Raw genomic sequence first — 12,623 nt, 5'->3', positions numbered from 1 at the left:
CTACTTCTAAGATCAAAGAGGTGCATTGTGTTTCTCCTGTACTTTTGCAAATATAGTTTAATATAAGTTTATTTTTCAATTGTGAAAACGAATAAATGACTAAAGCACATTGTTTTAGCTCTTATAAATTCCTCACTTACCGGTCAGATACAGGGAATGCATGAATCCATCCCCTTGGCACATGGCACCCTAACACAAAGTTACCATTCAAAAAGTGGGCAAATGCCCACCTGAATGATGATGATTAGAATATTGTGAATTGTTTCTTTCAAAGACCGTGTGAGTTTAAGTGGCATTAACTCATTCACTACAAATCCAGTTTGCTTGACTTGTGAAGCTTCTGACGCCAACGTTTTAAAACATCCAAACAGCAAATTACATTCCAAAGCCCCCTGAACAAATGCAGTCATTGTGAATGTGCCTTAGTAACATTCTGAGTTCCTCAGAGTTCAAGCTCTCCGAAAAGTTCAGGCCCCTTTTTAATTAATGCTTACAAGCTCCTTTTTTCCTCTCTGCATCGACGAACAAGTTCCATTTTTGTTCCTCAAAGACTGTTGCTTTCCTTGGCAGAGAGGCCGGTGCTAAATTTAGAGTTGAAGCCTGGGACACTACTTTTTCTTAGGAAAGCCTCGCAATGACAGGCTACTGGATTGAAAAGGCTTCTGGTGCAATGGGAGCCAGATGCTGAGATGTCATTTCAACACACACACACACACACACACACACACACACACACACACACACACACACACACACACACACACACACACACAGAGAGAGAGAAAGGGGATTTATGTGCATGCAAACACAAATTTCCTTTTTATGTTTACATTGTCTTTCAGACATTAATGTTGTGCAGTTATCAACACACCTCTTTCTATACATAAAATCTATACATACAGACACAAACAAAATGCATATGTACTTTGTACACACACTTCAGGCCACCCACTGTTGTTATAATACTCTCTATAAGACTCCAGCTCTCTAACATCAATGAACCATGATTTCTCTTTTTGGACAGATTTTATTAAAAATCATGTAACAGCCAGCCAGTTAGTGTGAAGGAGGCTATCCTGTACAGTACCACACAGGCAGCCTCACTGAGTCTCTGTTGTGTACTGAGCCTCTTCACATGGGGTCCGGGTGAATTATTTAGTGTACTGGAAAGGTGCTGACAACAGATCCTATTGAATGTACTGATAAGTGGAGAAAGTACAGAGAGACTGTTGGTCTGGCAGCTGGATGTTCAGTTTCCATGGAACACGTTTACTCAATGGAGCCACATTCAAAGAGCAAGACTTTTTAATGAAGTGATGATGCTGCCTGCATCTTCAGATGGCATCATTACACTGCCCTCTGCTGGCAAAATATTTCACTGCAGTTGTATTGACCTGTGGTGCAATCAATGAATCAATGAATCAATTTTTATTTGTATATTGCCAATTCACAAAGTTCATCTCATGACACTCCCCAATAGAAGCAGTTTCATTAATTTATTTCCAGACAACATGTCCTTACTAGTCTTTCTTTGTATCCTTGTTTGTTTTTCCCAGAACTGTCTGATCCGGTTGACGTCTCGTGGTCGTGAGGCCCTGGTTACTGACTTTGGCCTGGCCAGGGAAGTGGTGGAGCCGCCGGTAAAAGACCCTGGCAGGAAGCTCTCACTGGTGGGCTCAGCATTTTGGATGGCCCCTGAGATGCTCCGAGGAGAACCTTATGACCGCAAGGTGACAGACAGAGTCCTGTTTGTAGTACATACACTCCTGTTCCTAGTATACTATCCACAAAATTTGTTGCAACATTACATGGTTGCTGTAATGTTTTTTTATATGTCCAACAAGTAATGGATGGAAAGTTAGTTAAATGTACTTCACCATGAATTTATAACATTGCTCTTGATAGTCACTCTATTAATAACTCTTAATAGCCATGTAAGCAGGTACCACTTGTTTAAAAGTAAAAACAGTGTGTGTGCGTCTCAGGTATCTTTTTCTTGTTCTCCGTATATGTTTGTATATTCTGTTCGGGATTTGTTTGGTATTAACCTGAATTGTTGCGTCGTGTCTAACTCGTTCCAGGTGGATGTTTTCTCTTTTGGCATTGTGCTCTGTGAAATCCTTGCCAGGATACCTGCTGACCCTGAGATACTACCCAGAACACAGGTAGAGCTTAATAAAAAACCTTATCACTGTCACAGCAGGTCTGACCTGATATTAGTTAATTAATCAATTAATTATATACGGCTGGCTGTATGTAATTGATTTATTGTATATAAATGTTTTCAAGTGGTATTGGTAAATGGTAAATAATTGGTAAAGGCTTTACTATCTACCAAGGGAGTTCTTGCATGTTATCATGATAGAGGCGTATATTTCCCCCTCAGCTAACGGCGAAGCGGCCTGTGACGTCCTATACTCAGCCATAAACAGGCTGCAGACACAGCACCCACATGCCCTCCTTCTCATTTCTGGGAATTTTAATCACGCCTCTCCATCCTCCACCCTGCCCACATTCACCCAATATGTCACTTGCCACAACAGAGACAATAAAATAATGGATTTGTTCTATGCCAACACCAAGGAGGCATATAACTCATCACCACTCCCTCCCCTGGGTAGATCTGATCCAAACCTGGATCATCTCCTGCCTGTGTACAAACCCCTCATACACAGACAACTAGCCGTCACCCACACAGTGAAAAGATGGTCTGATGAGACTGAAGAGGTTCTCCAAGAAAGTTTCAACTCAACAATGTGGGATGAACTTTGTGATCCTTATGGGGAGGACATTGACAGTCTTACACACTGTATAACAGACTACTAATCAGCTTCTGTGTGGAGAACACTGTACCCACCAGGACTGTACGGTGTTTTACCAACAACAAACCCTGGATAAACCCTGATATAAAGGCTCTCCTCAAGGAGAAAAAGGGGCCTTTAAATCAGGAAATAAGGAGGAACTGAGGGCTGTGTAGACGGAGCTGAAGATGACTACAGGAGAAAGGTGGAGGAACAACTGCAGCAGAACGTCCGGGGAGTCTGGAGAGGTCTTAAAACCATCTCTGGCCACAAGTAACTTGACTCCCAGGCTGCGGGGGACCAGAAGTGGGTGAATGTCCTGAACTTATCATTCACCTGCCCCTCCCACCCTATGCAGGACACTCTGAGAGCACTGGAGAGCTCCTTCAACAACAGACTGCTACACCCTGACAGTGTGAAGGAGCAATATCGCAGGTTCTTCATGCTGCTGTTACAACCAGCACTGCTCCCAGTAGACCACATACGCACACCAAAACGCACTGCTAACTGTGAGCTCAGTGTGCTGATGCATATTTCAGGATAGTTTGGAGTTTATGGGGAGTTTACTTTTTTAGTTCACCTAAAAAAATAACTCGGCCTACAGCACACAACTTTACCACATAAATACAAACCATCATTTTTACATTTGTTTGTGTGCAGCTTAAATAAACAAAAGCCAACATTAGCTTTAGAGATGTTAGTAGATGTATTGTTGAACTTGAGAAGGCCAGGCTAGCTGTTTCCAGTCTTTATGTTATGCTAGGCTAACGGCTTCCTTTCAGCTCCACACAATACTTAACACAGAGTGTGTACTGATCTTCATCTCATCAGTGTTTCTCAAAACATTTTTATATTCAATTTTTGCATTAAATAACCATTATCCGTTTCTAATTAATTAATTATTATTGAACTTGTATTTGCCAATACAAATTGTGTTCCTCTTCCAATGCTTGTGAATTGCAGCAAGTTATGTTAGTATCCAAATCTGTGAAAAAGACACAAATGTTCATAGTCCCAGTTACAGCAAACAGATGTGTTGAACTTGAAACATATTTGGTAAGTCTAAGTGAAATGTGTACAGTAGTGACTGTTGATGTTAATCTATTTCAGAACTATGGGCTGGATGTGAAGGCGTTCAGAGAGCTGGTGACTGACTGTCCTCAGCGTCTCCTGGAGTTATCAGCCAGCTGCTGTATGGTAGGTAAACACAGGAGCTCACATATATAAGAAATACAGTAGGAGTACAAAAACAAGGTTACAGCATCACTCTTGCTTTGCAGAACGATATTCTGAACAAAAAATACACTACTGATCAAAAGGTATAAGGTCGCAGTCACACATATGTGAAATGCAGGCCAATTAAAATGGCCTGTCGGTGCTGAATGTGGACAGTGCAGATGTGAGGAACATGGAACTTGGTGTGCTGGGTTTGTAGTCCATTTGTGGGGTCAAGCACACACACATCTTCGTTATTGGTTATTGCTGTGACTCCACTGGTCAAAGTTCACCAAAGCTGAACTCCACACAAAGTCGAGATGTGGATTTGCTTCACCACCAGATGCTTATGGTTTTTTTTTGCCCCTTGGCACGCATATAATGGGATGCTAATGTTAATTTTGCTTTTGTGAAACCTAAGACCGTTACATTTAATGTGTGAAATCCTGCCCTGATTGGCCATGAGGGGAATGGCCCAAGCTGTTCTCAATCATTAATTATTAGCCTTGTTAGTCTCCACACCTGCACAGCAAGTGATCTGAAACTACTCCAACCAATACCAGATAATGGGACTGCTACATAGTGATAACCTATTAAATACTGATCACTAAGTTAAACTCCCAGAAGTGAACATAGCCTTAAGGGCCAAGACATACTTGCTTTTAACAAAGCATTCACGTACACATGATGGCTGCCTTGCATATCCTGTGTCGGTTTAGAGCATCAGCCGTGCATGTCCTCAGATGCAATACACACATGAACAGTAGGGGCAGTGTAGGGCCTGTATTGGGATGGGACAGGGTCAGGACCCACGTCGGGTGCAACATTGACAACAATGAGTCAACAAGCTAAAGTGTGCCATGTAGTGTTATCCTCCACGCCTAGTTTATAGGAAAGTATGTGAACAACTCTGTTGTCTACGTGGACGCGTGATTAAAAGCCTGTATATTTCCAGCCTAACTCTCCTCTCTTTCGATCCAAGGTGGAGTCCTTCAGACGGCCAGCGTTCACAGAGTTGCTGGATGAGTTGGGAGAAGTGGCTGAGAATCTGGAACCGCCAGCAAAATCTGATGCGACCATGAGTTGAGTCATCAGTCTGAAAACAGCATGCATCGAGCAAATGGTTCGGAGTGTCTGGGATTATTCGTCACAGTCTTGACAGGGAGCTGGACATACCTGAGCAAAAAAAAAAAAACCTGCATATATTTCAGCGCTCTGTGGTATCACTCTCCACCACTGCACGTCACATCACAATGGCTGAACTTGTCTTAACGTGGTGCAGATATACTAGATATCTTTTAGGAGGGCAGTGGAAACTTGCCTATGCTTTCACACATATGTGTACAGATGAATAGTAGTTTGAATTTACAGTGAGGTCTGTGTTTTTGCCGCACGTCTTAAGTGACTAGAAGGTCTTTTCCTCTCTTCCTTCCTCTCTTCCTTCTGTTCTTTGTGAGTGGTTTGTTTGTAACCAACAACACAGATGATTTATTTTCTGCCTCGTCTATCTGCTCACCCCATCCTTTTGATTCTGGAGGCCTGGATTTATTGACTGAGAGAGAATGGTCCTAGAAGAGAATAGCTCTGTACTGGGAGTTTAATAGCCTGATCATTGGGCATCACCTTAAATACAATGGAAGATAAGACTGTTCAAAAAGCAGAGCGGCTTTGAATACATATGACCAATAATAAATAAGGAGCTCAAGAGATTTAAAGTTGTCTTGTAGACTATGAAGAGCTGAAGAGAAACAGAAGTTGACAGAAAGTTGCTCTGTTTGGATTCACAATTCCTACTCATGATTACATTTAATATTGATCTGATTTAAACAATATATTATCTCCTACATATTGTCTTTAAATAGCACTGACTGAAAAACCTCAAATATATCAGCATTTTAGGAACAGACATATTCTAGGCCTTTTGCCGTTATTCAGTGGAATGACTTTGACCTTGGAGATGTCCGGCAGATTTTACCCAAAAGAAAATGATTGTTTTCAGAGGCGATATGCACGACTTATTACTTTGTGAGGCAGCTAGTGATGCAATATCACGTGACTAGGTGATCTTGCAAATCCATCTTGCCAGGCTTCAAGCTGTGTGCTTGTGGCTGACCCAGAGTGGTTTAACCAATCAAAATCCATTAAGGAACTACTGGTAGCTGCAGGCGTGGTTCAGGTGTGACAACCTGTGAGAGAAGCAACTGTTTGTTTGGAAACAACAATGGCAGTTGCTGCTATAGTTATATCTGAACTGGAGCGTATATTGCATGAAGGCTTTTCTTATGGAAAAGATGTTTTCACTTGTCTGTTGGCTGACTTCAGGAAAAGTTTGATCAACCAATGGGTAATGGGCTCTGCTGATGATGGTGCTCTCCTGCTGTTCATCTGATTCGTCGAACTTAGCCCTTGATAGAAAGTGGTAGACAGATGGTCCATCCAATCACCTGCCAAGTGTTTTTTGAAAGTGCCTGCTTGTTTCTAATGAAGCCTTTTCAGATGGTCCTGTGAAGCAAACCAGCGACAGTCCTCATCTCTTTTTGCTTTGTCGTATTATGTTATTTGAGAGTTTATTAAGTTACTTTGAACCGTACATGTGCATGTAAATATTCAAGCTTCTATCTTTTGTTGACAACTTAAAAAAAGCTCTGCTACCTTTTTTGGGATTGAAAGGGTCCACATTCCTTTTAGTTTGCCTTTATTTACTACTTTTGGGTTTGTGTGTCATCTCATTGACTTGTAGGCAGTACCATTATAAAATGAACTCTCGATGACCACATTTGGTTTCTGTCCTGTTAAATTTCAGTTCCAACATCAGCTGGGATCAGCTCCAGCCTTCTCCAACCCTCTTAAAGATTAGTAGGTGTAGCTAAAGAATGGATAGATAATGATATTATTTTCTGATGAAAACAAGTAAGGCTATGCTCATATAGGTCTGGACAACGAAAAACCACATGATATGTGATTTTGCAAATTGGATCCAAACCACTTATAGGTTTAGTTTTTTTCTTGCACATACAAATCAACAAACCCTGGCATGCTTTTACAAACAGAAATAAAACTTAATGGGGTAAAAGGCTCAAGTAGAAGACTTTCTGAACTGAATTTCCTATTCAGGCTGGCAGTTTCTCGATTCAGGGTAGATCATCTGCTCACAGTGACTGTATAAATATGAATCTGCATTCAGAGTGCTTTATTGTTTCAGTTTTCACATTCCATCATGAAAAACTAATGGAACCATTTTCCTTCAATCTCCTTCAATAGAACTTTAAAAATAAATTTTCAATCCCATTTCATATAAACCTGTGTGTACTTTATTGTGAAACGTTCCTCATTCATGTGAAGATAAAACTGTTTATTAATTCCTCATTAAAAGTGTTAATTACTGTGGTTAATCCATGTTAGCATTCAGTCTTTATAGGATTAGATTTGTCAAACAATTTATGTACTGCCTTTTTATTTGTATATTCTGAGCAGCCCACACATCAATAGGATAAGGACAACACCCTGTAGGTAGAAACCCAGGGGCTCCCATTGGTCCCTCTATGGCCCCTGTGCACCTCAAGATACTACAACCAATCTGACTCAGGAGTTCCAGGAACTGCACCTCGAAGATCAACAATAGAACTTTTTCCCTGCAGAAATGTGTCTCATCCTTGACAGAGTCGAGTGAAATCAAATTGCATTTATATAGCCAAAAATCACAAAACATAAAATTTGCCTCAGGAATTGTCGCAGTCTATACCCAACCAAAAAAGGGATCCTGTTGGACAGCTTTGGGTGTCATCAGACACGGCGTGATAACAAGCGAATCTAGAAAGAGAGGAAAGAAGGGGAGAGGCTGAATCTCCTGTAGGAAGATGATCGAGATCCAAATGTCTGGATGAGCACTGGCAGCCAGGAGACAGAGAGGCTCCCAGACGGCACTGTGAAAGGAAAGGATTAGAGGTGAGAGACTAGAGAGAAATAGACAGACGCACACAGCTTGGCAGCTTGTGGGAAACATACACAAAAACAACAGAAGTTAGAGAAATGCTATGGTTATTATAAAGTTTACTGTTGTATTCTTGTTAGCAAAAAAATATTATAGGCACTAAGAGATTCATTGACACTGACATATCTGTGGGTCGGTCCATCAGAGCCATCAGCATGCTCTTTCAGCAGCCCAAGCACCACAATGTTGACATTGTATGCTTTTGCAAACCAGAGTTTCGTGGATTTTGTAAGTGTCAAACGTTATCATATCAACATTTCTGTTTATTATGTGTCATTTCATGTTCAGATTACATGGAAATTAGCTGACTTGCATCTCTGAAGCGAGGCGAGACGGCTACCAAGTGAGGGACCCCTGCTCCAAGCAGTGTTTCAAAATTTCTTCAAACAAGATGTTGGGACATTTTCCAGCTGCATTAGTGGCAACAAAACTAGATATTTCAGATAAGATGTCAGGATGAATTACAACTGAAATACGGCTATTTTTAACAAGTATCAGGACAATGTCTAGCACTGTTTGTGGCAACAGAACCAGGTAAGTCCGGTAAACATGTTCTCTTCCCAACCCGAAACACAGTCATTGATGAGCCACTTGCTTGTTCTTAGTGACATAAAGACACAGCATAAACACATCAAACGATCATGAAAGATTCAGTGGCTCCTTTCAGGTTTTAACAACACACTCAGTCTGCCCTCCACCACTTCTCTCCCACAACATTAGAATATGAAGAATAGGTTTGATGAGGATGAATTATTCAGATGCTGATCAGTTGTTTTGTGAGTGAGTTTCATCTGATGAGGAGGATGATCTCTCAGCTCTCTGGCTGTGTAAGGTCAGACAGGACAAGTAGAAGGGAAGATTTGAATGGGGGCTGTTGCACAATTCTAATGATGTTTTTGGCCAATTTGCAGCTACAAACCCAATTAATCACGAGCTTTGTAATGTCTGTCTGCTTTGGCATTCTTTTTTCTTGAGAAATAAGATGAAAATTATGCAAGTTAATCAATTTATTTCAACAGAACCTTGTAGTAAAAATTGACTAAATTACTACATTGGTTTTCAATTTGTGGGCCAGCTTTAATCTCCACTCAGAATAGAATTTACAAATGGAAACTTCCCCTTTCCCATAGCAGCTTCAAAAACCAGGAAATGAATACATGCTAAAACATCACAATTACATCACAAATACAAATAATGAAGTCCAAAAGCAGTAACGTGATGCTAGAACAGGGAGGTATATGAAATGAAGTGTACTTGGTTCTGAACTGAGCTTTGTAGATGTTTAAAAATGTTCATAAATCAATGCTTTTTACCCTATGAGAATCTGTGAGGTGTGAAGACACCTTACAGGAGCAGCGGAAAGGTGAGATGGACCTTTCAACACAGCTGCTGACATTCAGACTGGTGTGAGTTAGTAGCCTACAGCTTGTTGTTGTTGTCCAGAAATGTCCCGATTTCTAGATTAAAATCTGGGAAATCACATTTTGAAGTTCATTAATGAAAATGATGTGCTGACTGTGGTCTACAGAGCTTAAAAACAAGCTAAAGCATGAGAAATCTTTACACTCATGTAATGATCTAAATGGTGTGAGGGATTGCATTTGTAAAAGTAGAAAATGACAATGCTTCTGTTTGACATTACATCAGAGGAGATTTTACAAAATAGAAAATGTACTCTTTGTTGATACATAACTTTATTAGAGAAAGTTACCATAATTACAAAACACTAAACACTAAATAAAATATTTCATCTCAACCCATAAACGTCTTTTTGTGTGTGCGCGCTTGTATTGCCATATTTATGGGGACATCATCTGTTTACACAGTCACACCATGGGGACCTCTGACATCATGGGGAACAAACTTAAAGTCCCCATGAGGGAAAGCCTTTTAAATGAATGCAGGAGTCATTCTAAAGGTGCCTGTCATTTTTTAGGTTTGACCCATAATTCATGCTTTTTCGTCATGACACACTCACACTGATTACTCAGTATCGCCCCCTAAAGGTTTCCAGCTGCTATTGCACTCAGTTGTCCTCTCACACACATCCTCCATATTTGGTTAGTACCACCTCTTCCTGGTCCCCATTAAGAAGGTTATCAGTAAGAAGAACATTTTAAGTGTTAAGGTGATAATCTATATCTATCTATATGTCTCCAGAAAGCTGTGTTAAGCCATTGTTATGGATCACTATGCATGTGAAGAGATTTATTCTAACTACAAAAATATACAAAGGGAATATTATGAAGACTGTAGCTCCTTAAACATAATTGTTATTGATTACTCTTTGAGAGAATGTCTGAGAAAATATGTCTTAATTTGTATTTTGTTTGTTTTTATATCACCTTCCCTTCATTGCCCTGATACTGTGACTTCCGCCAGTATGCTTTTAATGTGAAATCAAACAGGAAGTTCATTGTTCATTCTGAGGCTGAATGAAGATCATTCAGCCTCAGCCAGCGTAACAGCTCCATGCCACAGTCACGATCCATGCCATGGTCATGATCCTCAAAGTCTTGATTCATTTCTTATAAATATAGCATAATGCCATGACAGTTTAATGCGTTATGTACCAATTTATTTATTTACTCAAACTGCTGGCTTTCTTGTCTATGCTAGCCAAACACAGTTGTAGAATTAATTAGTATGTGCCAAAGTTATAAGTCAGGTAATTAAAACAGTTATCAAAGTTGTCGGCACCAGGATGAATTACTTTGGTGTATGAGTACAAACTTTGTATGAATATAACTGTGTAACTGTATCTGATAACTTGGAGACAACTGGTCCCCGTAAATGATGACAAGATGGTGTGTGAAATGTCCCCACTAAGCCTCTTGTTTTCAAGATTTGTGAAAGCAGATTAAAGTTGAAAGATTTGTAGGAAAAAGTACAGTAGAATTTGCTGTTTCTTGTCCTCTGAAGTCTGGTGTGTTGGCATGTATTTAAGTTTAGAGCTATGTAAGGAAATGTATTAGTGTAACTAAATATTATGCAGTGTTTACATCAAATTGACCAATTGGTTTTCATATTTCATGATTCAAAGGTATTTGTATAAACCCAAACAAAACACCGGTTACTTGATTATATGTTAAGTGACTAGTTCAGAGAGTCACACCGCATGTAACACCACAACACTGGGCTTGGATATCAACTGCCATGCATCTGTCATCACTGTAGAAGAAGAACCCTGCACACCATCCGCTGACTCATCAGGAGTGGACATTGTTGGGAGTGCATACAGGTACGCGTGGGCTGTACACACTACTGAGTCACATGATGAGTTGCCGTGATAAAATTCACGCAAGTTGGATCAGCCTGTGATTTTAATTTTTTACTTTGATTTTCAGTGTGATTTTGACTCCAGCCCATTTTCTCTTATTTCCATTAGCCGTTGTTACGTCATTTTGTTCTCAACAACGATGAACATCAGTAAAGGTTTTCATCTTGAATAATTAATTCATCAAGATCTGATGGGTGATTAAAATGTTCCCTTAATTTTCTTGAGCAGTGTATATTGTGGTTCCTTGTCTATGGTTGACTGTAGCGATGTTAGATTTTTTCCTTCTCAATACCGAGTCCAATACCTGAACTTGTGCATCTACAGAGTACTTATCACATATCAGTGCATTAAAATAAACATGTATTATTATCTAACAGCTGTGTACTACTAGCCCTGTATGGATGTAATGTGAAGTGAACCGGGATATGACGTTTACTGAAGATCCTCCTGAGTTTCTCAGATGTTCCTGCAACATTAAGGAATGATGATGTTGTTACGTTTTTCCTCTCAGTCTGCTCTGGATCTTTAGAGGTTTTGACAAAGGTCCAGGACTGTGCAGTACACATTGAAGAAGACAGACGCCTCAACATTGAGGTGTACAGAAAACCTACACACACAGATCAATACTTGCTGTTTGACCCGCATCACCCACTGGAGCACAAGCTGGGGGTCATCAGAACCATAAACCATCGGGGTGACACCGTGCCCACAAAGACAGAGAGGAGAGAGAAGGAACAGAAGCACATCAGGGGAATACTTAAAACCTGTGGCTACTCAAACTGGATCTTGTTGAAATGATCCTACACATTTAAGGCCACGGATGTCAGAGGGTAAGGTAAAGGCAATTTTATTCAAACACAAAAATCACACAGCAATCATGTAGGCTAATGATAATGATATAAACAGCAACAACAACCGAGCGTCTCTTGGTGTAAGCGTAGCGTACTCAGCAGGATGATGTATTCCCTACCCACTGCAGGTGCTGGTGCACACCTGCATGGATATATTGAAAACTGCTGTTTGATGGGCCGACGGTGGTTGGTTGGAAAATTTTAATATATCGCCCAACCCTTTCAGGATACTTCATGAGGTAAAATACATTTCCCCAGCTCCAGCAGCTGTCTGCCACTTAATGCTACCAGGGTCGCTCGTTACACCAAAACACTGGTGTTCCTCTGCTGTGTTCAGTTAGAACAATTAAACGCACAGCAAGTCATATTATTTGTCCAATGTTTGCAATAAAAATTCACCATAAGGCATGAAGAAAAGTTAAGATCAGTGATTTGAATAAGCTAAGGTGAAGCTGAAAACTGCAGTTTTTGGTACTTCTGCACTG

The 12,623-nt window shown here is 40.3% G+C and overlaps 1 protein-coding gene across 2 annotated transcripts in view; it reads left to right on the top strand.

Annotated features, from left to right (window-relative positions):
- Window positions 1–7,315, top strand: part of LOC311261339 (dual specificity testis-specific protein kinase 1) — a 29,684-nt gene extending 22,369 nt beyond the window's left edge. For both annotated transcript variants that reach the window (XM_084359870.1, XM_084359871.1), the window contains 4 exons: window positions 1,557–1,730; window positions 2,082–2,165; window positions 3,912–3,998; window positions 4,999–7,315. In XM_084359870.1, the coding sequence (XP_084215996.1) occupies window positions 1,557–1,730; window positions 2,082–2,165; window positions 3,912–3,998; window positions 4,999–5,103 (450 nt within the window). In that variant the 3' untranslated portion in view covers window positions 5,104–7,315. The remainder of the gene's footprint in view (window positions 1–1,556; window positions 1,731–2,081; window positions 2,166–3,911; window positions 3,999–4,998) is intronic.
- The last annotated feature ends 5,308 nt before the right edge of the window (window positions 7,316–12,623 follow it).

This window comes from Pagrus pagrus, assembly GCF_965226575.1.
Source record: "Pagrus pagrus genome assembly, chromosome: 8".
In the NCBI taxonomy this organism is placed as follows: domain Eukaryota; kingdom Metazoa; phylum Chordata; class Actinopteri; order Spariformes; family Sparidae; genus Pagrus; species Pagrus pagrus.
The sequence above is the reverse complement of the archived record's forward strand: the minus strand, read 5'-3'. Positions and strand labels throughout refer to the sequence as shown.